The 25,240-nt window shown below is 43.3% G+C and overlaps 1 protein-coding gene across 4 annotated transcripts in view; it reads right to left on the bottom strand.

Annotated features, from left to right (window-relative positions):
• The window catches only part of polr3b (polymerase (RNA) III (DNA directed) polypeptide B), a 152,465-nt gene that overhangs the window by 119,726 nt on the left and 7,499 nt on the right, over positions 1-25,240 (bottom strand). For all 4 annotated transcript variants that reach the window (XM_059978574.1, XM_059978575.1, XM_059978577.1 and 1 more), the window contains 7 exons: positions 22,769-22,825; positions 22,433-22,497; positions 16,592-16,667; positions 14,015-14,115; positions 13,826-13,917; positions 10,263-10,380; positions 1,514-1,622 (listed from right to left, as the gene is read on the bottom strand). In XM_059978574.1, the coding sequence (XP_059834557.1) occupies positions 1,514-1,622; positions 10,263-10,380; positions 13,826-13,917; positions 14,015-14,115; positions 16,592-16,667; positions 22,433-22,497; positions 22,769-22,825 (618 nt within the window). The remainder of the gene's footprint in view (positions 1-1,513; positions 1,623-10,262; positions 10,381-13,825; positions 13,918-14,014; positions 14,116-16,591; positions 16,668-22,432; positions 22,498-22,768; positions 22,826-25,240) is intronic.

The raw sequence follows: 25,240 nt of genomic DNA, 5'->3' as shown, positions 1-25,240 counted from the left end.
TTAAAGCTGTGGATGCGGAGACTATATTTCCTATAGTGGGTGAGTCTAGGACCAGAGAACACAGACCTATAGTGGGGGAGTTTAGGACCAGAGGACACAGACAGAGTGGATGTGGAGAGGATGTTTCCTATAGTGGGGAAGTCTAGGACCAGAGGACACAGATAGAGTGGATGTGGAGAGGATGTTTCCTATAGTGGGGAGTCTAGGACCAGAGGACACAGACAGAGTGGATGTGGAGAGGATGTTTCCTATAGTGGGAGAGTCCAGGACCAGAGAACACAGACCTATAGTGGGGGAGTTTAGGACCAGAGAACACAGACCTATAGTGGGGGAGTTTAGGACCAGAGAGCACAGATAGAGAGGATGTGGAGACTATATTTCCTATAGTGGGGGAGTCTAGGACCAGAGAACACAGACCTATAGTGGGGGGTTTAGGACCAGAGAGCACAGATAGAGAGGATGTTTCCTATAGTGGGGAGTCTAGGACCAGAGGACACAGATAGAGTGGATGTGGAGAGGATGTTTCCTATAGTTGGGGAGTTTAGGATCAGAGAGCACAGACAGAGTGGATTTGGAGAGGATGTTTCCTATAGTGGGGGAGTTTAGGACCAGAGGACACAGACAGAGTGGATTTGGAGAGGATGTTTCCTATAGTGGGGGAGTCTAGGACCAGACAGCACAGACAGGGTGGATTTGGAGAGGATGTTTCCTATAGTGGGGGAGTCTAGGACCAGAGGACACAGACAGAGTGGATTTGGAGAGGATGTTCCATATAGTGGGGGAGTCTAGGACCAGACAGCACAGACAGAGTGGATGTGGAGAGGATGTTTCCTATCGTGGGGGAGTTTAGGACCAGAGAGCACAGATAGAGAGGATGTTTCCTATAGTGGAGGAGTTTAGGATCAGAAAGAACAGACAGAGTGGATTTGGAGAGGATGTTTCCTATAGTGGGGGAGTCCAGGACCAGAGAACACAGACAGAGTGGATTTGGAGAGGATGTTTCCTATAGTTGGGGAGTCCAGGACCAGAGAGCACAGACAGAGTGGATTTGGAGAGGATGTTTCCTATAGATGGGGAGTCCAGGACCAGAGAGCACAGCCTCAGAATAGAGGGACATCTATTTAGGACAGAGATGAGAAGGAATTTCTTTAGCCAGAAGGTAGTGAATCTGTGGAATTCATTGGGTACTTTTAAAGAGAAAGTTCATAAGTTCTTGATTAGTCAGGGAGTCAAAGGTTATGGCAAGAAGGCTCCTATTTCTTATGGTCATATTTGAGGTCAACTGTTAAAAGCAGCTCCAAGATTCACTCCACCGATCAGAAGTGTGTGGCTGGCGGTTCCCTTGGATTAGGGTCAGTATGCAATTTCATTAAACGAAGATCCAAGAAGTACAGAAAGACTGACACTATCTCTGTGCATTGGTCATTGACCGGAAAGACCGACTCGATCTCTATGCATTGGCATTAGGTTGAAATACAGGAATAGCCCAGACAATGAGCTGGTTCACCGTTACCTTGAATATGATAGCGATGGGGATGTCCTCTGACAGAGTGTTGTGCCGCAGATAGTAGCGACCCTGCTTCACCACCAAGTTGGTTCTACTTTTCTTCTCATGCGTGGAGCTGAAAGTTGAGCAGAGTTCCATTACTAGTTTGATGCAGGGCACAGGGCTGGGTAATGAAGCAATATGGGTGGATAAAGATATCAGAATCCTAATGTACGGTTTAACTGTGCTGCACACTACACACATTTTGAATTATATTTTATTAACTTAATTACTTTACTTTATTGTCACCAATTGATAGTAGAACGTACAATCATCACAGCAATATTTGATTCTGTGCTTCGCACTCCTTGGAGTACAAGTCGAAGTAAATATAATAAAAATTTAAATTATAAATCATAATTAGAAAATAGAAAAGGGAAAGTAAGGTAGTGCAAGTCAGATCCAGATATTTGGAAGGTACGGCCCAGATCCGGGTCAGGATCCGTTCAGCAGTCTTATCACAGTTGGAAAGAAGCTGTTCCCAAATCTGGCCGTACGGATCTTCAAGCTCCTGAACCTTCTCCTGGAGGGAAGTGGGACAAAAAGTGTGTTGGCTGGGTGGGTCATGTCCTTGATTATCCTGGCAGCACTGCTCCAACAGTGTGCGGTATAAAGTGAGTCCAAGGATGGAAGATTGGTTTGTGTGATGTGCTGGGCTATGTTCACGATCTGCTGCAACTTCTTCCGGTCTTGGACAGGACAACTTCCATACCAGGTTGTGATGCACCCTAGAAGAATGCTTTCCACAGTGCATCTATAAAAATTGGTGAGGGTTTTAGGGGACAGGCCAAATTTCTTCAGCTTTCTCAGGAAGTAAAGGCGCTGGTGGGCCTTCTTGGCAGTGGACTCTGCTTGGTTAGACCAAGTCAGGTCATTTGTGATATTCGCCCCGAGGAACTTAAAGCTTTTGACCTGTTCTATCTGCACACCAGCGATGTAGATGGGGTTGTGCGGTCCGCTACTCCTTCTGAAGTTAACAACCAATTCCTTCATCTTGTTGAAGTTGAGGGATAGGTTATTGTCTTCGTACCATGCCACCAGGTTCTCAATTTCCTCTCTGTGCTCAGACTCATCATTACCCAAGATATGGCCAACAATTGTCTTGTCATCAGCAAACTTATATATTGAGTTTGATGGAAACTTGGCTACACAATCATGAGTGTACAGTGAGTACAGCAGGGGGCTGAGTACTCAGCCTTGTGGGGCACCGGTGCTCAGAGTGATTTACGGTAACATTGTGGTTTATATGCCACGTGTGATGCATGTTTTGTGGGTGCACCATGTTCTGGAGGAAGGTTGTTTTGTTTGGTTGTACATATGTACATGTTTGTCCTAGCGTGTGAAGTCTACTCTGGCGGACTGGGTGGATGATATCTACAGTGAGATCCAAAGCCAAGAAAGTGGTTCTGCAACGCTCAATGGAGAGCAAAGGGTATGACGAGGGCAAATGAAGTCACAGTCATGCATTGCAACTGAAGAAGACCCCAGTTGTGGTAACTATTTCTATCACTGGACCTTAAAATCCAAGATTGACAGAGTGGTACAGCCCAGTGCAAAAGGTTTTCCTCTTTAAAAACTCTCCCGCACAGATTTCCTGTCATCATTGGATGCAACGGACAACTGCGACATATGTACAGACAAAAGACAATAAACTTGAACTTGAAGTTGAACCCGGGTCATAGATCTAGTGTCATAGCCAGGGCAACATCCTATATCAGAACCAAAAGACAGGGCCAGTGCAGAACTAGTGTTACTCTCAAGGCAAACTGCAAGTCTATAGTTAACCTCCGTATAGCACAGGACAGGTATAAACTCCATCATTACTTCTGAGCAGAAGATTAATCAGCAGCCCTAATTCAATAAAGATAAACCGTTATTTTTTTGTTCATCGACATATACCATCAGCAGGGTGGAGATGTAAGCATTTCAAAGACCCAAAATCCCCAAATGTAATCAAGATCCAAAATCATTAAATATCATTTCCAGTACATAAGTGTAAATGAGAGAAAATGATTGTTAATCCAGATCAGATTCAGCAAAAAGAACATACACAATAGGATAAAGAATACAATTAATTAAAAAAACACACAATCAATATAAATAAAATCAATCTATGTATATAAACTATCTTAGGTATGTCTATAAAGAAAGCTTGTAGACAGTGCAAGAGGGAGGATAGGCAGGTGATAGAGCAGAGACTTGCTCTGACTGAAGGCTTGAGATGTGTCTATTTTAATACAAGTAGCATTGTGAACAAAGCAGATGAGCTTAGAGCGTGGATCAGTACTTGGAGATGTGATGTGGTGGCCATTAGAGACTTGGATAGCTCAGGGACAGGATTGGTTACTTCAAGTGCTGGGTTTTAGATGTTTCAGAAAGGACAGGGAGAGAGGCAAAAGAGGTGGGGGCATGGCATTGTTGATCAAAGATAGTGTCACAGCTGCAGAAAAGGTGGATGCCGTGGAGGGATTGTCTACAGAGTTGTTGTGGACAGGGGTTAGGAACAGGAAGGGGTCAATAACTTTACTGGGTGGTTTTTATAGGCCGCCTAATAGTAACAGGGATATCAAGGAGCAGATAGGGAAACATATCCTGGAAAGGTGTAATAATAACAGAGTTGTCGTGATGGGAGATTTTAATTTTCCAAATATCGATTCGCACCTCCCTCGGGCGAAGGATTTAGATGGGGTGGAGTTTGTTAGATGTGTTCAGGAGAGTTTCTTGACACAGTATGTAGATAAACCTACAAGAGGAGAGGCTGTACTTGATTTGGTATTGGGAAATGAACCTGGTCAAGGGTCAGATCTCTCAGTGGGAGAGCATTTTGGAGATAGTGATCATAATTCTATCTCCTTTACAATAGCACTGGAGAGAGATAGGAACAGACAAGTTAGAAAAGCATTTAATTGGAGTAAGGAAAGTTATGAGGCTATCAGGCAGGAAATTGTAAGCTTATATTGGGAATGGATGTGTTCAGGGGAAGTATGGAAGAAATGTGGCAAATGTTCAGGGGATATTTGTGTAGAGCTCTGTATAGGTATGTTCCAATGAGACAGGGAAGTTATGGTAAGATACAGGAACTGTGGTGTACAAAGGTTGTAATAAATCAGCTCAAGAAGAAAAGAAAAGCTTACTAAAGGTTCAGAGAGCTAGGTAATGTCAGAGATCCAGAAGACTATAAAGCTAGCAGTAAGGAGCTTTAGAAGGAAATTAGGAGAGCCAGAAGGGGCCATGAGAAGGCCTTGGTGGGCAGAATAAAGGAAAACCCCAAGGCATTCTACAAGTAGGTGAAGAGCAAGAGGGTAAGACGTGAAAGAATAGGACCTATCAAATGTGACAGTGGGAAAATGTGTATGGAACCAGTGGAAAGAGCAGAGGTACTTAATGAATACTTCAGTATTCACTATGGGAAAGGATCTTGGTGACTGTAGTGATGACTTGCAGCAGACTGAAAAGCCTGAGCATGCAGATATTAAGAAAGAGGATGTGCTGGCGCTTTTTAAAAGCATCAAGTTGAATAAGTCACCAGGACCGGACAAAATCTACCCTAGGCTACTGTGGGAGGCGAGGGAAGAGATTGCTGAGCCTCTGGCGATGATCTTTGCATCATCAATGGGGATTGGAGAAGTTCCCGAGGATTGGACGGTTGCAGATAAACATAGAAACATAGAAAATAGGTGCAGGAGTAGACCATTTGGCCCTTTGAGCTTGCACCGCCATTCAGTATGATCATGGCTGATCATCCAACTCAAAACCCTGTACCTGCTTTCTCTCCATACCCCCTGATCCCTTTAGCCACATGGGCCATATATAACTTCCTCTTAAATATAGCCAATGAACCGACCTCAACTGTTTCCTGTGGCAGAGAATTCCATAGATTCACCACTCTCTGTGTGAAGAAGTTTTTCCTCATCTCGGTCCTAAAAGGCTTCCCCTTTATCCTTAAACTGTGACCCCTCGTTCTGGACTTCCCCAACCTCAGAAACAATCTTCCTGCATCTAGCGTGTCCAATCCCTTTAGAATTTTATACGTTTTAATAAGATCCCCCCTCAATCTTCTAAATTCCAGTGAGTATAAGCCTAGTCGATCTAGTCTTTCTTCATATGAAAGTCCTGCCATCCCAGGAATCAATCTGGTGAACCTTCTTTGTACTCCCTCTATGGCACGAATGTCTTTCCTCAGATTAGGGGACCAAAACTGCACACAATATTCTAGGTGCGGTCTCACCAAGGCCTTGTACAACTGCTGTAGAACCTCCCGGCTCCTGTACTCAAATCCTTTTGCTATGAATGCCAACATACCATTTGCCTTTTTCACCGCCTGCTGTACCTGCATGCCCACCTTCAATGACTGGTGTACAATGACACCCAGGTCTCGTTGCACTTCCCCTTTTCCTAATCAGCCACCGTTCAGATAATAAGCTGTTTTCCTGTTCTTGCAACCAAAGTGGATAACCTCACATTTATCCACATTAAATTGCATCTGCCATGAATTTGCCCATTCACCTACCCTATCCAAGTCACCCTGCATCCTCTTAGCATCCTCCTCACAACTAACACCGCCACCCAGCTGTTGTTCCTTCATTCAAGAAAGGGAGTAGAGATAGCCCAGGAAATTATAGGCCAGTGAGTCTTACCTCAGTGGTTGGTAAGTTAATGGAGAAGATCCTGAGAGGCAAGATATATGAACATTTGGAGAGGTATAATATGATTAGGAGTGATCAGCATGGCTTTATAAAAGGCAGGTCGTGCCTTACGAGCCTGATTGAATTTTTTGAGAATGTGATTAAACACATTGATGAAGGAAGAGCAGTAGATGTAGTGTATATGGAGGTATACAAGATGATGAAAGGCATTGATCGTGTGGATAGTCAGAGGCCTTTTCCCAGGGCTGAAATGGTTGCCACAAGAGGACACAGGTTTAAGGTGCTGGGGAGTAGGTACAGAGGAGATGTCAGGGGTGAGTTTTTTACTCAGTGGTGAGTGCATGGAATGGGCTGCCGGCAACAGTGGTGGAAGCGGATACAGTAGGTCTTTTAAGAGACTTTTGGATAGGTACATGGAGCTTAGTAAAATAGAGGGCTCTTGGTAAGCCTAGTCACTTCTAAGGTAGGGATGTGTTCAGCACAACTTTGTGGGCCGAAGGGCCTGTATTGTGCTGTAAGTTTTCTATGTTTCTATAAAGTGAGCTAGGCACAGGATTGTCTGTACATAAGGTGACTGACAAGAAAGGATAAAGGCGGTTGGTGGTGTGGAGGGGTGGGTTAGTGAATGGAGGTATTATCAGTTTTACTGCTTGGAGAAAGTAACTGCTTTAAGTCTGGTGGTTCTAGCTTGGATGCTACATAGCCTCCTCCTTGAGAGGGATGGGACAAACAGTCCATCAGCAGGGTGGGAGGGATCCTTCATGATGTTACTGGCCCTTTTTGGCATCTTTCTGTATATATGCCCTTGATGGTGGGTTGATTGGTGCTGGTGATATGTTAGGCAGTTTTGACTACCTGTTGCATTTAACTAATTGCGGTTTGAAAGGAATATCACAAACCTGCCACTGGTCTCATCAATTTTTCATAATCTTTAATTCAGCAATCTTTCACAAACTATTCCACTTTCTCTTTAAATGTTCCCAATGATCCTGCAACCATAACCCTTTGGGGCAGAGAATTCCAAAGGTTCACCAACCTCTGTGAGTTCCTTTACACCTCAGGCTTAAATGACCCTCACTGGCACCAGCCTAACCACCATCAAGGACATATGTACAGAAACGTGCTGGAAAAGGGCCAGTAACATGATGAAGGATCCCACACATCCTGCTCATGGACTGTTTGTCCCATTCCCATCAGGTAGCATCTATGCCAGGACCATCAGACTCAAAAACAGTTACTATCCCAAGCAGTAATGCTGATCAAAACTTTCACCCACTAACACACCCCTCCACACCCCCAACCACCACTACTTTATCATTTCCTGTCAGTCACCTTATGTACAGACACTCCTGTGCCTAGCGTCACCTAATAGATATACAATAATTCTACGTACATAAGCTATCATGGACATTTACACTACACGCTGCATCCGCAAAGCAAACAGCATTATGAAGGACCCCATGCACTCCTCATACAATCTCTTCTCCGTCCTGCTGTCTGGGAAAAGGCAATGAAGCATTCAGGCTCTCACGACCAGGCTATGTAACAGTTTCTTCCCCCAAGCCATCAGACTCCTCAATACCCAGCGCCTGGCCTGACACCTGGCCTTATTGTCCTGTTTATTATTTATTGTAATGCCTGCACTCTTTTGTGCACTTTATGCAGTCCTGGGTAGGTCTGTAGTCTAGTGTAGTTGTGTGCTTTTTTTTCCTCTTTGTGTTGTTTTTTTTTTATGTAGTTCAGTCTAGTTTTTGTAATGTGTCATGTAACACCATAGTCCTGAAAAACGTTGTCTCGTTTTTACTATGCACTGTACCAGCAGTTATGGTCGAAATGACAATAAAAGTGACTTGGCTTGACTAGAATATCTTACAGATTCATATTTATTGTGTTTTTTGTGCTGCATTAGATGCAGGGTAACAATTATTTCATTCTCCTTTACACTTGTTCACTGGGAAAAACATGAAACAATGCAGTCTTGACATTCAATTCTTAACCATGTCCTCACGTTCAAGGTTCTCCCATTAATGGAAGGATCTCAACATTATGACCCTAAGGATTATGTATGTTTCAGTATGAAAGGTGAAATTTTTTGAGGAAAACCTGAGGGGGATCTTTTCCACTCAGAGGATGGTGAGGGTGTGGAATGACGTGCCAGTGGAAGTGTTAGATAGGTACATGGATTGGAGGATTACAAGTGGATGTGGTCTGGGTGCAGGTAGATGTGACCAGAGTGAGATAATAGTTCAGCATGAACTAGATGGCTGAATGGCCAGATCTGCACTGTAGTATTTTAAAGCTCTATGACTTTATCACCCTTCACTCTTTTAGACTCCTCAGTCACTTGTGACAGGACAACTCCAGTAATCAGCCCAGTGAATCTGTGATGTGACGACGCTGGCACCCAGTAATCAGACAGGTGAATCTGTATCAGGACAACCCTGGCACCCCAGAAATCAGCACAGTGAATTGGTGACAGGACAATCCTGGCACGCCAGCATTCATCAGAGTAAATCTGTTGCATCAGAACCTGAAGGGCAGAGGTCAGCCCAACAATGTTTATAACTGGCAACAGAAACAGAATTCACAAAGAGCTCAGTGGATCAAGTGGCATTTCTGGAGGCAGAAGGCGTGAGGTGACAATTCAGGTTGAGACACTGAATCAGGTCTGAGTAAAGGCAGTAGTGAGCAGCACGTGGGGGTGGGAACATCTTCAAAAGCTGATACCTCAAAAAGGCAGCATCTGTCAGAAAGGACCCCCATCAACCAGTACATGTCCACTTTTAATTGCTACTGTCTTTTTGCTAACCTATTGAATTTGGTATGTCACCAAAAACTCTCACAAATTTCAACAGATGTACTGTGGAGAATATTCTAACTGGTTACATCACCATTTGATATAGGGGTTACGGTACAGGATCGGAAAAAGTTTCAGAAAGTTGTAAATTCAGCCAGCTCCATCATGGTCACGAGCCTCCCCAGCATCGAGGACACCTTCAAAAGGGGATGTCTCAAAAAGACGGCATCCATTATTAAGGTCCCACATGAACACTACCTCACTATACTTTTTCACCCCTTTGGCACAATAATATAATTTTTATATATATTTCTGATTGCAATTTATAGTGATTTATTTATTTAGTGATACAGTTCTTCCAGCTGCACCATCCAGCAACCCTTGAAACACCTAATTAACATCCTAATCATGGCACAATGACATTGGAGAGGGTCCAGAGGTGGTTCACAGGTATGATTCCAGGAATTAAACGGTTAATGCATGGGGTATTTTTGATGGATCTAGGCCTGTACTCGCTGGAATTTATTAGAGGGATCTCTTTGAAACCTATCAAATATTGAGAGTGGATGTGGAGAGGATGTTTCCTATAGTGGGGGAGTCTAGGACCAGAGGACACAGGTAGAGTGGATGTGGAGAGGATGTTTCATATAGTGGGGGAGTCTAGGACCAGAGGACACAGGTAGAGTGGATGTGGAGAGGATGTTTCCTATAGTGGGGAGTCTAGGACCAGAGGACACAGGTAGAGTGGATGTGGAGAGGATGTTTCCTATAGTGGGGGAGTCTAGGACCAGAGGACACAGGTAGAGTGGATGTGGAGAGGATGTTTCCTATAGTGGGGAGTCTAGGACCGGAGGACAGAACTTCAGAATAGAGGAACATCCCCTTAGAACAGAGATGAGGAGGAATTTCTTTAGGTAGTAGGTGGCAAATCTGTGTCATAAACAGCTGCAGGTTAAGTCAATGGGTATACTTAAAGCAAAGGTTGATAGGATCTTGATTAATCAGGGTGCCAAAGGTTACAGAGAATGGAGGAAATGGGGTTGAGAGGGATAATAAATCAGCCATTGACGGAGTGGTGGTGCAGTCTCAATGGCCTGTATCACCTAAATTCTGCTCCTATGTATTATGGAAAGACTGAGAGGTGGAGCAGGCAGTTGAGAGGTGTTGTGAACATCCATCCCTGGAGCTCCCCAAGGTGTCCTGTCAACCACACATTGGCAATGGACTGTGCATTAACTGAAGTTCAGTGTCAGCTTGTTACTGAATGCAGTACCTTGTCACAGAAGCGCCAACAGTACCCTTCCTGTCAGCATCCACAATTATTCTGTTCTTCGACAGCTGCTCCTGGATGAGAATAACCTTTTCAACACCTTTCACAATGAAATAGCCACCTGGAAAGATCAACAAAGGAGGAATTAATTCCAGCTTTATACTGCAAATGAAATTTTCTGCAGTTAACGAGTACATAAAAATTATTTCTGTCTAAGCCATACGTTCCTTCTAGTTTCAATAACACTATTTATTGAAGCTAGAACCCTAACCTCAACCCTAACCTCTCAGAACCACCTATAGTTCCATCCTTCTGAGAAACATTTGAGAAGATTTGTGGATAGCCAGAGACTTTTTTGCCCAGTGGCTCATACAAGGGTGCAGAATTTTAAGGTAATTGGAGGAAAGTATAAGGGGAATGTCAGTGACAGGTTTTTTCTTCACAGAGTAGTGGGTGCATTGAACACGCTACCGGGGTGGTGAGAGGCAGATATCGGAAGATCATAACACATAGGAGCCCAAGTCTGCTCCACTATTCCACTATGGCTGATTTATTATCCTTCTCTACTTCATTCTCCTGCCTTCTCCCCATAACCTTTGATACCCTGATTAATCAAGAACCTATGAATTTTTGCCTCAAATATACCCAATGACTTGGCCTACACAGTCATCTGTGGCAATGAATTCCACAGATTCACCACCCTCCGGCTAAAGAAAACTTCCTTCATGGCTGTTCTAAATGGTTGTTTCTCTATTCTGAGGCTATGCCCTCTGGTCCTAGTTTCCTCCACTTTGGAAAACATTCTCTCCATATCTACTCTACCTAGGCCTTTGAATATACAAGAGACTTCAATGAGCTCCATTCTTATAAATTCTAGAGAGTACAGGCCCAGAGCCATTTTAGATTAATGCTTTCATTCTTAGGATCACACTTCTGAACCTTCTCTAAACCCTCTACAATGCCAGCACATCTTTTCTTAGATAAGGGGCCCAAAACTACTCACAATATTCAAAGTGCGGTCTGACCAATGCCTTAGCATTACATCCTTGCTTTTGTATTCTAGTCATCTTGAAATGAATGCTGAAATTGCATTTGCCTCCCTTACCACCAAGTTACCACCTTAGGGAATCCGGCAGAAGGACTTCCGAATCCCTTTACACCTCTGGTTTTTGAATTTTCTCTGAATTTAGAAAATAGTCTATACTTTTATTTCTACCAAAGTGCATGACCATACACTTCCTGACATTATACTCCATCTGCCACTTCTTTGACCATTCTCCAAATCTGTCTAATTTCTTCTGCAGCCACCTTGCTTCCTCAACACTACTCGCCCCTCCACCTATCTTTGTATCATCCATGAAATTGGCCACAAAACCATCAATTCCTTTATCCAAATCATTAACATATAATGTCAAAAGAAGTGGACCCGATACCAGCCCCTGTGGTACAGCACTAATCACCGACAGCCAATCAGAAAAGACTCCCTTTATTCGGACTCTTTGCCTACTGCCAGTCAGCAAATCTTCTATCCATGTTAGTATCTTTCCTGTAATACCACGGGCTCTTATCTTGTTAAGCAGCCTCATGTGCAGCAGCCTTTTGAAAATCCAAATAAACAACATCCACTGACTCTTCTTTGACTATCCTGCCTGTTATTTCCTCAAACAATTCCAACAACTTTGTCAGACAAGAACTCTCCTTAAGTAAACAATGCTGACTTTGGCCTATTTTGGCATGTGCCTCCTGTAACTTCATCCTTAATAATAGACTCAATCATCCTTTCAACCATGGAAGTCAGGCTAACTGGCTTTTAATTTCCTTTCTTCTGCCTCCCTCCCTTCCTAAAGAGCGGAGCAACTTTTGCAATTTTCCAATCCTCTAAAACCTTCCACTGACTGCAATTTTGCCCTATCATCTGCACGTCCTTCTTGATAGTCCGCTACACACCATGTACTTGTATACCAACTGCCCCATCTTCAGCTCTATCAGGCTGGTTTACATTCCCCTGCTAAATCAGTTTAAACCCTCCCTAACAGCTCTAGCAAACCTACCTGCAAGGATATTAATTACCCTCGGGTAACCTGTCCCTTTTTGTACTGGTCATATTTTCCCCAGAAGAGATTCTAATGATCCAGAAATTTGCAACACTACTGCTGCACTAATTCTTCAGGCAAATCATCCTAATCTTACCCTCACAGGCAGGAGTCCACTACCCTGGATGTCCTGATTTTCAGCTTTCTACCTAATTCCCTATATTCGCTCTTCAAGACCTCCTCCCTTCCTACCCATGTCATTAATACCAATATGTACCACAACTTCCAGCTGTTCACCCTCCCCCTCTAGAATGCCATGAACCCGATCCGAGTCGCCCTGACTCAGTTAGCATACCATCTGGGAGTCTCTTTCATGTCCACAGAATCTTCTGTCTGCTCCTCTATTTATGTATGAAATCTCCTGTCATGACTGCACTCCTCTTCCCCTTCCGTTCTGAGCCACGGACACACTCAGTTGCCAGGTTGCTGCTGATTCCCCTGGTAGGTTGGTTTCCCTCCCCCCAACAATATCCAAAGTGGTATACTTACTATTGAGGGAAATGGCCAAAGGGATATTTCTGCACTCTCTTTTGCTCTCCTGACAATCACCCAGGTACTTGCCTCCCACAACTTACGGATGACCATCTACCTATCACCTCCTCAGTTTCTCATATGAGCTGATGGTCATTGAGCTGAAGCTCCAGTTCCTTAACATGGCCTCTAAGGAGCTGAAGTTCGGTGCTCTTTATGCAGAAATAGTTATCAAGGAGACTGGAGGTCTCCAAGAGTTCTCATATGGAACATGATACTAACTCTGGACTCATTCTCAGCAAAAATAAAGAATCAATTACTAGAAACTTACTCAGAACCTCCACCTGTGTTTGCCCAAGCTTGTTGAGCCAAATCCTGACCACTCCAACACTGCCCACTCACACAATGGCCGCTCCACTTACTTGTTGCTTTTTATTGACCCTGCCTTCTTATAGATCATTATGAATGCAGCCTGCTGGAAAGTCACAAAAGTGCCCAAGTTCTTTTCAAACCCCATGCTGTGTCATTGGAAAATGACCTCTCATACATCACCCAAGCTCTTTTAAAATCTCACAATACGTTTCAGAGGCACGTGGATGATAGAAAATGGAAGGCTTTGCAGAAGGGAAGGGCTAGACTAATCTTAAGAGTACATTAAACAGTTAGCAGGACATTATGGGCCTCAGGCACTATACTGTGCTATAATATTCTATATTCTAAATATGATGAAAATACATAAAATTAAATTTGTTTTCTGTGTTTAATTAAGATATTACTGGCTGAACAGCACCAATACTAAGATTAAATAATCACAAACACCATGTTCGGCAGAACAAAAACAAAACAACATCAAACCCCTTTTCTCCCTTCCACCCACTCATTCACTCACACACATAGACAGTCCTCCATCCCCAGGACAAACTATCTATTGCAGCTTATTGGGATTCACTTTCCAAATTGATTCTGCTGTAACATTCAGTTAGAAAGATCATCAATAATCACCTGGGTCCAGAGGACATTCATTCAGCTTTGCAAATTCTGCTGGAGTTTTCCCCGTAAGTACACAATTCGAGCTGCGTAGCATTATAGGCATCCTAGGGTGAAACATCAGCCATTAGAACACAGCTGGTAAGGAAATATCCAGGACACTGGACGAATTATTGAGTGGAGCCCTCACTGGGTGCCAATTACCTGCCGATGGGCAACGCATTGCGTATTATTCGCTGGCTTCCTCGGGTGTATTCAATGTCCACTGTGATGGGGGCGGAATACGTCATATCCCTCAGGCGACACTGAGAATGGAAACAGGAAATAAATAATTTGATTCAGAGGTGAGCAGTGATTTCCAGGGTCCCTCTAGCATCTTGTTTGTCATTGAATAGTGATTTAATACTTTGGGCTACATCAGAAAAAGAGAATTACTTCATTTGGCATTAACAATGATCGGTGGAAACACCATACCCTTGTATGGAAAATCCTACAAGTAGTAGTAGGTATGGTCTACACGTAAAGTCCTCCCAACCACTGAGCAAAGCTACACAGAGTGCTGCTGCAGTAATGCAACATCTATCATCAGGGACCCCCACCAAACGTTCATGCTTGCTTTTCACTGTTGCCATCAGGAAGGTGGAACAGCAGTCTCAAGACTCAAATCACCAGGATCAGGAACATTTATTACCCTTCAACCATCAGGCCTTGAACCAGAGGGGATAACTTCACTTGCCCCATCACTACACTGATCCCACAACCTATGGACTCATTTTAATGTACTCTTCATTCCATGTTCTTGACATTTATTGCTTATTCATTTATTATTATTTCTTTTTTCCTCTTTTTGCATTTGCACAGTTTGTTAGGTTTTTTTTCAGACATTGCTTGCTGTCTGTCCTGTTGGGTGGGGTCTTTCATTGATTTTATTGTATTTACTGTGAATGCCCGCAAAAAGGGTTGTATGAGGTGACATACTGTACATGTATTTTCTAAATAATCATATGAAAAGTTTCTAAATATGAAAAAGAGCACATCAGTAAAAAAAACTAAAATAAATAAATAATTTGTTGTGAGCACCCTTTGCCTTTCAAACTGCCAGTGTTGCTTTTCAAAATTGTCATGCAGTTTTATGAGAAAATCAGCTGTTAGGTTGTTCTAAGCATCTTGGAGAACTTGCCAAAGTTCTTCTGCAGACTATGGCTGCCTTGCTTGCTTCTGTCTCTCCAGGTAACCCCAGACTGTCTCAAAGATGTTGAGATCAGGGCTCTGTGGAGGTCATACCATTGGAAACCATATAAAAATCTAGGATGCCTAAGACATTTGCACAATGCTATATATGTTTGCTTCAAAGACTGGTGTATGAGACCTGGTGCCAATCCATCTTCGTTTAAATAATATTCTCTGCCTTTATTTTCCTACTAAACTAGATCATGTTACATTTATCAGCATTATACTGCTCTTGACGTGTACTTACCCTCTCATTCGGTCTCCCTAAGGCATCTTAAAGCTTTGCTGCATCTTTCTCGAACTGCTACCCAGTTTCATGGTAAGGGAAAACTTTGAAAAGCTGATTTATTCCCTTAATCAAAATATCCAGTTTCTACACTCAATGGCCACTTTATCAGGTACCTCCTGATAAAGTACCTGAGGCCACCGAGTGCACATTCTTCTGTAGCTGTAGCCCACCCACTTCAAAGTTCAGCCCGTTGTGTGTTTGAAGCCGCTCTTCTGCACAGATTTATTGCAATACATAGTTATTTGAGTTACTATTGCTTTCCCGTCAGCTTGAACTAGTCTGGCCATTCTCCTCTGACTTGCTTCATTAACAAGAAATTTTCTTCTACAGAACTGCTGCTCACTGTATGTTTTTATTTTGTTTCTTGCACCATTCTCTGTAAACTCTAGAGCCTGCTGTGTATGAAAAACCCAGGAAACCTGCACTTTCTGAGATACTCAAACCACCCCATCTGGCAGCAACAATCATTCCACGGTCAGTCAGTTTCATCACATTTCTTCCCCATTCTGATGTTTAGTCTGAACAACATGTGAACCTCTTGACCATGTCTGCGTGCGTTTATGCATTGACTTGCTGCTGATTAGACACTTGCATTCATGAGCAGATGCAGCTAATAAAATGTTATCTTTTGTATCACCATCCTTCATTGCAGCTGGGTCTAATTCCCTCCCCAAAAGCACTGTGGAACCTGAACCACACGAACTGCTGAGGTTCAAGGCAGCGACTTGCTACCACCAAATCAAGGAGAACTGGGGTGCCAAGGTTGTGTAGCAATTAGTACTATGCTATCAAAGCTTGGGGCATTGGAGTTCAGAGCTCCCTCTGTAAAAAACTTTGTATGTTCCTTCCCCAGTGCACACGGTTTCCTCCCACAGTCCAAAGCTGCATCAGTTAGTAGGTTAATTGGTCATTGTAAATTGTCCCCTGTCCTGTGTGGCTCTTAGGGCTGGAAGGGCCTGTTCTGTGCTCTATCTCCAAATAAAAAATAAAACTAGGAGCAGGGAGTAAATGCTCCTATAGCGGCAAAAACCATATGCCATAAATGGACTAGAGTGCAAATCATACAGCCTCGTACCCTGATCCAGCTGCAATGGCGATACATTTTCCACAAAGGATGGCAAGCACTCAATGGCCACATTATTAGGCATACCTGCTCATTAATGCAAATATCGAATCAGCTAATAATGTGTCAGCAACTGAATAATCATCGCTAAATAAATAAATAAATAAATAATTCCCACTGACTGTGAGCTGCACCATACCTCATGAGGCGCCACAGGCCGCGTCACATTGAAACTTTCTTCAACATCTGGAACTCCAACGTAAATATTCAGATACCTAAAATACATCCAGTTTTCAACATTGTATCAATAGCTTAATTGCCAGTAAAGAGATTTGTGTAGGTACTATGTTCTGTGATGTTATAATTAACACTACTTTATAACTGGGGTTAGGTAAACTCTAACAAAGTATCATTTGTAATTACTGATGGGGAAGAAATAGATTTAAAATAGAGAAAGATACAAAAAATGCTGCAGCAAGTCAGGCAGCATCTATGGAGGGGAAATAAAAACTGTAGTTGTATGCTACCTACACCAAATTCTTTATCTCAGTCTGAAATGTTGACTGTTTATTTCTCCTCCATAGATGCTGCCTGACCTGCTCAGTTCCTCCAGAATTTTGCGTGTTGATCAAGTTATCTAGCATCTACCAAATCTTGTGTTTATGATTAAAAACAGGAGCCTGGGGTTTCCATTTTGAAACCTGATTTAAAATGTTGCATCTATCAGACCATAAGATATAGGAGCCATTTGGCCCAACCAGTCTTCTCCATCATTTCATCATGGCTGATCTAATTTCCTCTCAATCTCAATCTCCTGGTTTCTCCCTGTATCCCTTCATGCCCTGACCAATCAAATAACTATCAACCTCCGCCTTAAATATACTAAAGACTTAGCCTCAACAGCTATGTGTTGCAAAAATTCCTCCTCATCTCTGTTCTAAAAGAATGCCGCTCTGTTCTGAGGCTATATCCTTTGGTCTTTGACTCCCCCACCACAGGAAACATCCTCTCTACATCCACTCTACTAAGGCCTTTTATCGTTTGATAGTTTTCAATGAGGTCACCCCTCATTCTTCTGAATTAGGCCCAGAGCCATCAAACACTCTTCATATGACAAGCCTTTCAATCCTGGAATCATTTTCGTGAACCTCCTTTGACCCCTCTCCAAGGTCAGCACATCCTTTCTAAGGGGCTCAAAACTGCTCACAATATTCCAGTGAGGCCTCACTAGTATTTTATAAAGTTTAACATTACATACTTCCTTTTATATTCTAGACTTCTTGAAATGAATGCTACCATCACATTTGCCTTCCTCTCCATGAACTCATCGAGCAAAGTAACCTTCAGGAATCCTGCACAAGGACTCCAAGTCCCTTTGCACCCCAGTTTTTTGCATTTTCTCTCTATTAGGAAACAGTTAACCCTTTCATTTCTTCTACCAAAGTGCATGACTGTACACTTCCCAACACTATATTCTATCTGCCATTTCTTTGCCCATTCTCCTAATCTAAGTCCTTCTGTAGTCTCTCTACCTCAAGACTACCCGCCCCTCCACCTATCTTCACATATTCTGCAAAATTTGCAACAAAGCCATCAATTCCATTCAAATCATTGACATATAAAAGAATTGGTCCCATCACAGACCCCTGTGGAACACCACTAGTCACCTGCAGCCAATTGAAAATGTCTCCTGTTATTCACACTCTTTGCTTCCTGCCAATAACCACTGTTTTATCCATGCCAGAATCTTTCCTGTAATACCATGGGCTCGTAGCTTGTTAAGCAGCATCATGTGCAGCATCTTGTCAAAGGCCTTCTGAAAATCCAAGTATAGGTGGCCCCCGTTTCTCGAACGTTCGCTTTACGACAGCTCACTGTTATGAAAGACCTACATTAGTACCTGTTTTCGCTAACCAAAGAGGATTTTCACTTTTACGAAAAAAGATGCCCGCTTTATATGTGTGTTACCCCGAGAAAGACTACTATGACCGTGAAGCCTTATGCAGGCAGTTGTGCGCGCATGCGTGTATGTGTGTAGGTGTGTACGTGCGTAGGCGTGTACATGCCGATTTTTTTCTCCACATCAATTTTGACTCGCTGTCTTCCCAATTTTGATAAGTGAAACCACACCGTTCATACAGTATTTCTATTTTATATAGGCTGTATATTTATCATATCATTCCAGCTTTTACTATATGTTTGTGTTATTTTAGGTTTTATGTGCTATTTGGTTTGATTTGGTAGGCTACTTTTTGTGTCTGGGAATGCTCAAAAATTTTTCCCATATAAATTAATGGTAATTGCATTTTCACTTTACAACATTGCGGCTTACAAATGGTTTCATAGGAATGCTCTACCTTCGGATAGCGGGGGAACCTGTATACAACATCAACCGATTCTCATTTGTCTATCCTGCTCGTTTTTTTTCCCCAAAGAATTTCAACAGATTTTCCCTTAAGGAAACCATTCTGACTTTGACCTATTTTACCATGTGTCTCCAGTACTCTATTTCAACATCTTCCAAACCACTGAGGTCAGACTAACCGGCCTATAGTTTCCTTTCTTTTGCCTCACTCCCTTCTTGACAAGTGGAGTGATGTTTTCAATCTTCCAGAACCATTCCAGAATCTAGTGATTCTTGACAGTTCATTACTAATGCCTCCACAATCTCTTCAGCCACTTCTCTCAGAACACTGTGGTATACACTATCCCAGTCAATATGGCTCTCCCCTGGTAGGTCACCCCCCTCAATAGTATCTAAAGTCAAATACTTATTATTGAGGGGAACGGCCACATGTGTACTCTGCACTGGCTTTGCATATCCCCTACTTCTCCTGACAGTCACCCAGTTACCTGTCTCCTGCAATCTAGGAATGACTAGCTCCCTGTAGGTCATATCTATTACCTCCTCATTCTCCTATATGACTTGAAGGTGATCGAGCTATGGTTCCACCCTTAATACGGTCTCTCAGGAGCTGCAGCTCGGTGTACCTAGTGCAGATGGGTTTATCTGGGAGACTGGTCATCTCCCAGGCTTCCCACATCCCACAAAGAATGTAGAACACTGCTCGTGGAGCCATTCTCCCTAAGATATTATGTCCTAATAGATGAGGAGTGAACAAATAAGACCAGAAAGAGAGAAACCTACCAAAATACAGGACAGCAGGCAGTGCCTGCTGGTTGGCTTCAATTTGACCTGTGTGTGAGTGATTAATGATTGAGTGAAAGGCTTCTTGCTGAAAGGCAAGGTGTGACACTGCACAGAGGACACCAGTCTCAGCCACCAGCTTCACCCGAGGGTTACAGGGTGATCTACTCTGAGACAAAGGGAATGCAAAGGAGAGGTTCAGGGTGCTTCAGACTTCAGGACTAAAATGGGTGATTGAGGGGAGATTTGATAGAGGTATATAAAATTATGAGGGTATAGATGAGGTAAATAAATGAAAGTGGGCTTTTTCCACTGAGGTTGGGTGGGACAACCAGAGGTCCTGGGTTCAGGATGAAAGGTGAAAAAGTTTAAGGGGAATGTGAAGGGAAATATCTTTAGTCAGAGGGTTGTGAGAGTGTGGAATGAGCTACCATTGCAAGTGGTGCATGTGAGCTCGATTTCAATGTTTAAGAGATGATAGGATAGGTGCATTGGATGGGAAGGTATGGAGTGCTGTGGTCCACGTGCAGGTCAATGGGATTAGGCAATTTAAATGGGTCTGCATGGACTAGATGACCCAAAAGGCCCGTTTCTGTGCTGTACTTTCTATGACTCTGTGGCTGCAGCCCTGCCATCCACAACAAAGGGACACAGCGCAGCAGTTCAAGATGTCAGAGATACAGCACAGAAACTGGCCTTTTGGCCCACAAAGTCTGTACTGAACATCATCCATATTTACATTAGTCCTATACCGAACCCATTTTATTTCCCCCACATTCTCAGCAGCTCCCTTCCAGGTCCTTAAGAAATAGGAGCAGAATTAGGCCATTTGGCCCATTGAATCTGCTCCACAATTCCATCATGGTTGATTTATTAACCATCTCAAACCCATTCTCCTGCCTTCGCCCCATAACCTTTGACACCCTGACTAATCAAGAACCTGTCATCAATATACCCAATGACATGGCCTTCACAGCTGTCTGACCCACTACTACTAGGTAATTTCCTGTGGCAAACAACCCAACATCCAGCACTTCTTTGAGGAGTGGGAGGCAATCCACGTGGTCACAGGGAGAAAGTGCAATCTGCATTGAGGCAGATTCCTGTCACTATGCAGCTCCAATTTAGTAATAGGAGCATCAGCCTAGAGACAGAAACACTGAAAACCTACAGGCCCTTCGGCCCACAAAGTTGTGCCGAACATGCCCCTACCTTAGAAATTACTAGACCTACCCATAGCCCTCTATTTTACTAAGCTCCATGTACCAATCTAAAAGCCTCTTAAAAAAACCCCATCGTATCTGCCTCCACCACTGTTGTCGGCAGCCCATTCCATGCACTCACCACTCTCTGAGTAAAAAAAAACTTACCTGACATCTCCTCTGTACCTACTCCCCAGCACCTTAAATCTGTGTCCTCTTGTGGCAACCAGCCTTAGGAAAAAGCCTCTGACTATCCACAAAATCAATGCCTCTCATCATTATGTACACCTCTATCAGGTCACCTCTTATCCTCCTTTGCTCCAAGGAGAAAAGGCCAAGTTCACTCAACCTATTCTCATGAGGCATGCTCCCCAATCCAGGCAACATCCTTGTAAAAGATGTGGTTGAAACTCTGATGTGGAAACCAAGTCCTTAACCTATAGATACCCTGACTCAGTTGGCAAGGCTGCATAGCAGTTAGCGGAACGCTTCAAAGCACCAATGACCTGTGCTTAATTCCCGCCACTGTTTGTAAGGAGTTATTATGTTCTCCTTGTGACCTTTCATGTTTCCTCTGGGTGCTCCAGTTTCCTCCCTCAATCCAAAGATGTACGGGTTAGGGTCGGTCAATTGTGGACATCCTAAGTCAGTGCCAAAAGCACGGTGACACTTGTGGGCTTCCTTAGCACATCCTCAGATTGTGTTGGTTGTTGCACAAATGATGCATTCCACATTGTACTTCGATTTACATGTGACAAATAAAGATAATCTTTATAGTTTCAAAAGCAAGAGAACTACCCACCAGGTCACAGGTCATCTTGGCACAGAGTGCATCCTCACCTGGACACATCCAGCAGGGCACTGCTGCCCTAACTCAAGGACAGTGTCCGTCCTGCTGTTATAAAACCACTGAACAGCTCCCCAGTAGATTAAAATGGGCTCCTGACCTCACATTCTACCTCATTATGATCCTTCACCTTGTTTACCTGCACTGCACTTTCTTATAGCTGTTATACTTCATTCTGCATTCTAGAACGCAGACAGTACAGCACACAAACAGGCCCTTCGGCCCACAATGTTGTGCTGAACCAATTAAATTGGCCATCAAATGGCCAACTAAACTCATCTCTTCTGCCGACACAATGTCCATATCCTGCCATTTTCCTCACATTCATGTGCTTATCTAAACATCTTGTAAAAGTCTCTAAAGTTTCTGCCTCTACCCCAGGCAGCGCATTCGAGGTACCCACCACTCTGTGTAAAAAGCTTGCCCCTCATATCCCCTTCACATTAAATGCATGGCCTCTGCTATTAGATATTTCAAACCTTGGAAAAAGATATTACCTTGTTCCATCTCAATGCACTGTTTGATGTGTGTGAATGGTACACAAGACAGGCTTTTCACTGTGACTCAGTACATGTGACAACAATAAACTAATACCAATGTAACAAAAACTGATCTGCTGGAGGAACTCAGTCAGTCCGGCATCTGTGGAAAGAGAAACCAGTTAACTCTCCTGGGAGTTAAAACTGGGAGAAGAGTGGAGGGGTGCCAATGCCCTATCACAAATGCTGTGACTGGCTGGACATTTTTATGGCTTTCTGATATATTTCTTTCCCAACAATGAAAGTAACATCCCTTCAGAGGACAGATGGCAAAGATCAGCATCTTCTGAGGATAATTACTCACTTCAGATACCACATTGGGTCAGCATCGCTGGTCACTTTCTCATTGGCTTTCATAATCTTCTTAATCTAGAGGGGAGAAGAAGAGGCAGTGGGGGTAACGAACAAGTTCTGAGAATCAGAGAAGAGTTTGACACGAGATTCAGATATACAGTACTTACTGCATGTACATCAAAACATACTGTGAAAAGGGTTGTGATGTGCCGGGGGCGCCCCACAAGTGTCCCCAATTATTCTGAGGCCAACATAGCATGCCCATCATGTTCAACAGAACAACACAGAGCACAATGAGCGACACAATAACAGCAGCAAAACAAGCCTAGTTGTTCACCACACCTACCTCCACATTTATAAAGTAGTTGAATGAATCGATGTGTTGCTTTACCAGCCCTTTGACCTGCATACAAAGAAATAAAAAAAATCAAAGCTTTTTCCACCACAGACCCACATGGATGGAGCCAGTGACTGGTGTGTACCAACAGCCAAGGCCATTCAGAGGGAACTTATGAGGCTTTATAAGGTATTGGTACTTGGAGCATTGTGAGCAGTTTTGGGCCTCCGATCTAAAAAAAGATGTGTTGTCATAAGAGAGGATTCAGAAGAGATTCATGAGAATTATCCTAGGAATGAAAGTGTTAATGTAGAAGGAGCATTTGATGACTCTGAGCCTGTACACGCTGAAGTTCAGAAGGAGGGGGTATCTCATTGAAACTTACAGAATATTGAAAGGCATAGACATCAGACACAGAGAGGATATTTCCTATAGTGGGAGATTTTAAGACCAGAATCAGAATCAGGTTTATTATCACTGGCATGTGACATGATATTTGTTAACTTAGCAGCAGCAGTTCAATGCAATACATAATCTAAAAGAAAAAGAAAAAAATAATAATAAATAAATAAATTACAGCATACGCATACTTAATTGTGCGAAAAACAAATATATATTAAAAAATGAGAGATAGTGTTCACAGATTCAATGCCCATTTAGGCATCGGATGGCAGAGGGGAAGAAGCTGTTCCTGAATCGCTGAGTGTGTGCTTTCAGGCTTCTGTACCTCTTACCTGATGGTAACAGTGAGAAAAGGGCATGTCTTGGGTGTTGGAGGTCCTTAATAATGGATGCTGCCTTTCTGAGACACCACTCCCTGAAGATGTCCTGAGTACTGTGTAGGCTCGTACCCAAGATAGAGCTGACTAGATTTACGACCTTCTGCAGTTTCCTTTGGTCCTGTGCAGTAGCCCCCCTTACCCCCACGCCCCCATACCAGACAGTGATGCAGCCTGTCAGAATGCTCTCCACGGTACATCTATATTAGTTTTTGAGTGTATTTGTTGACATACCAAGTCTCTTCAAACTCCTAATGAAGTATATTCACTGTTCTGCTTTCGTTATAGCTACATCACTATGTTGGGTTAGATACTCAGAGAGCTTGACACCCAGAAACTTGAAACTGCTCACTCTCTCCACTTCTGATCCCTCTATGAGGAATGGTATGTGTCCCTTCGTCTTACCCTTCCTGAAGTCCATAATCAGCTCTTTCATCTGACTGACATCGAGTGCAAGATCGTTGCTCTGTCACCATTCCACCAGTTGATATATCTCACTCCTGTACGCCCCTTGTCTCCACCTGAGATTCTACCATCAATGGTTGTATCATCAGAAAATTTATAGATGGTATTTGAGTTATGCCTGGCCACACAGTCATGTGTATATAGAGAGTAGAGCAGTGGGCTAAGCACACACCCCTGAGGTTCACCAGTGTTGATCGTCAGCAAGGAGAAACCAGTCCACACAGATTGTACAGAGGGCACAGCCTCAGAATCGAAGAAACATAGAAAACCTACAGCACAAAACAGGCCCTTCAGCCCACAAAGTTGTGCCGAACATGACACTATCTTAGAAATTACTAGGCTTACCTATAGCCCTCTATTTTACTAAACTCCATGTACCAATCTAAAAGCCTCTTAAAAAGACCCTATCATATCTGCCTCTACCACCATTGCTGGCAGCCCATTCAAGTCAAGTCACTTTTATTGTCATTTTGACCATAACTGCTATGTACAGTACATAGTAAAAATGAGACAACATTTTTCAGGACCATGGTGTGACATGACACAGTACAAAAACTAGACTGAACTACATAAAAAAACAACACAGAGAGGAAAAAAAACCCAACAACTACACTAGACTACAGACCTATCCAGGACTGCATAAAGTGCACAAAACAATGCAGGCATTACAATAAATAATAAACAGGACAATAGGGCAGTAAGGTGTCAATCCAGGCTCTGGGTATTGAGGAGTCTGATAGCTTGGGGGAAGAAACTGTTACATAGTCTGGTCGTGAGAGCCCGAATGCTTTGGAGTCTTTTCGCAGACGGCAGGAGGGAGAAGAGTTTGTATGAGGGGGTGCATGGGGTCCTTCATAATGCTGTTTCCTTTGCAGATGCAGCATGTAGTGTAAATGTCTGTAATGATGGGAAGAGAGACCCCAATGATCTTCTCAGCTGACCTCACTATCCGCTGCAGGGTCTTGCGATCTGAGATGTTGCAATTTCTGAACCAGGCAGTGATGCAGCTGCTCAGGATGCTCACAATACAACCCCTGTAGAATGTGATGAGGATGGGGGTTGGAGATGGACTTCCATCAGCCTTCGCAGAAAGTAGAGACGCTGCTGGGCTTTCTTTGCTATGGAGCTGGTGTTGAGGGACCAGATGAGATTCTCCGCCAGGTGAACACCAAGAAATTTGGTGCTCTTAACAATCTCTACCGAGGAGCCGGCATATTCAGCGGGGAGTGGTCGCTCT

This window comes from Hypanus sabinus, chromosome 8 (assembly GCF_030144855.1).
Source record: "Hypanus sabinus isolate sHypSab1 chromosome 8, sHypSab1.hap1, whole genome shotgun sequence".
Lineage (NCBI taxonomy): Eukaryota > Metazoa > Chordata > Chondrichthyes > Myliobatiformes > Dasyatidae > Hypanus > Hypanus sabinus.
The sequence above is the reverse complement of the archived record's forward strand: the minus strand, read 5'-3'. Positions and strand labels throughout refer to the sequence as shown.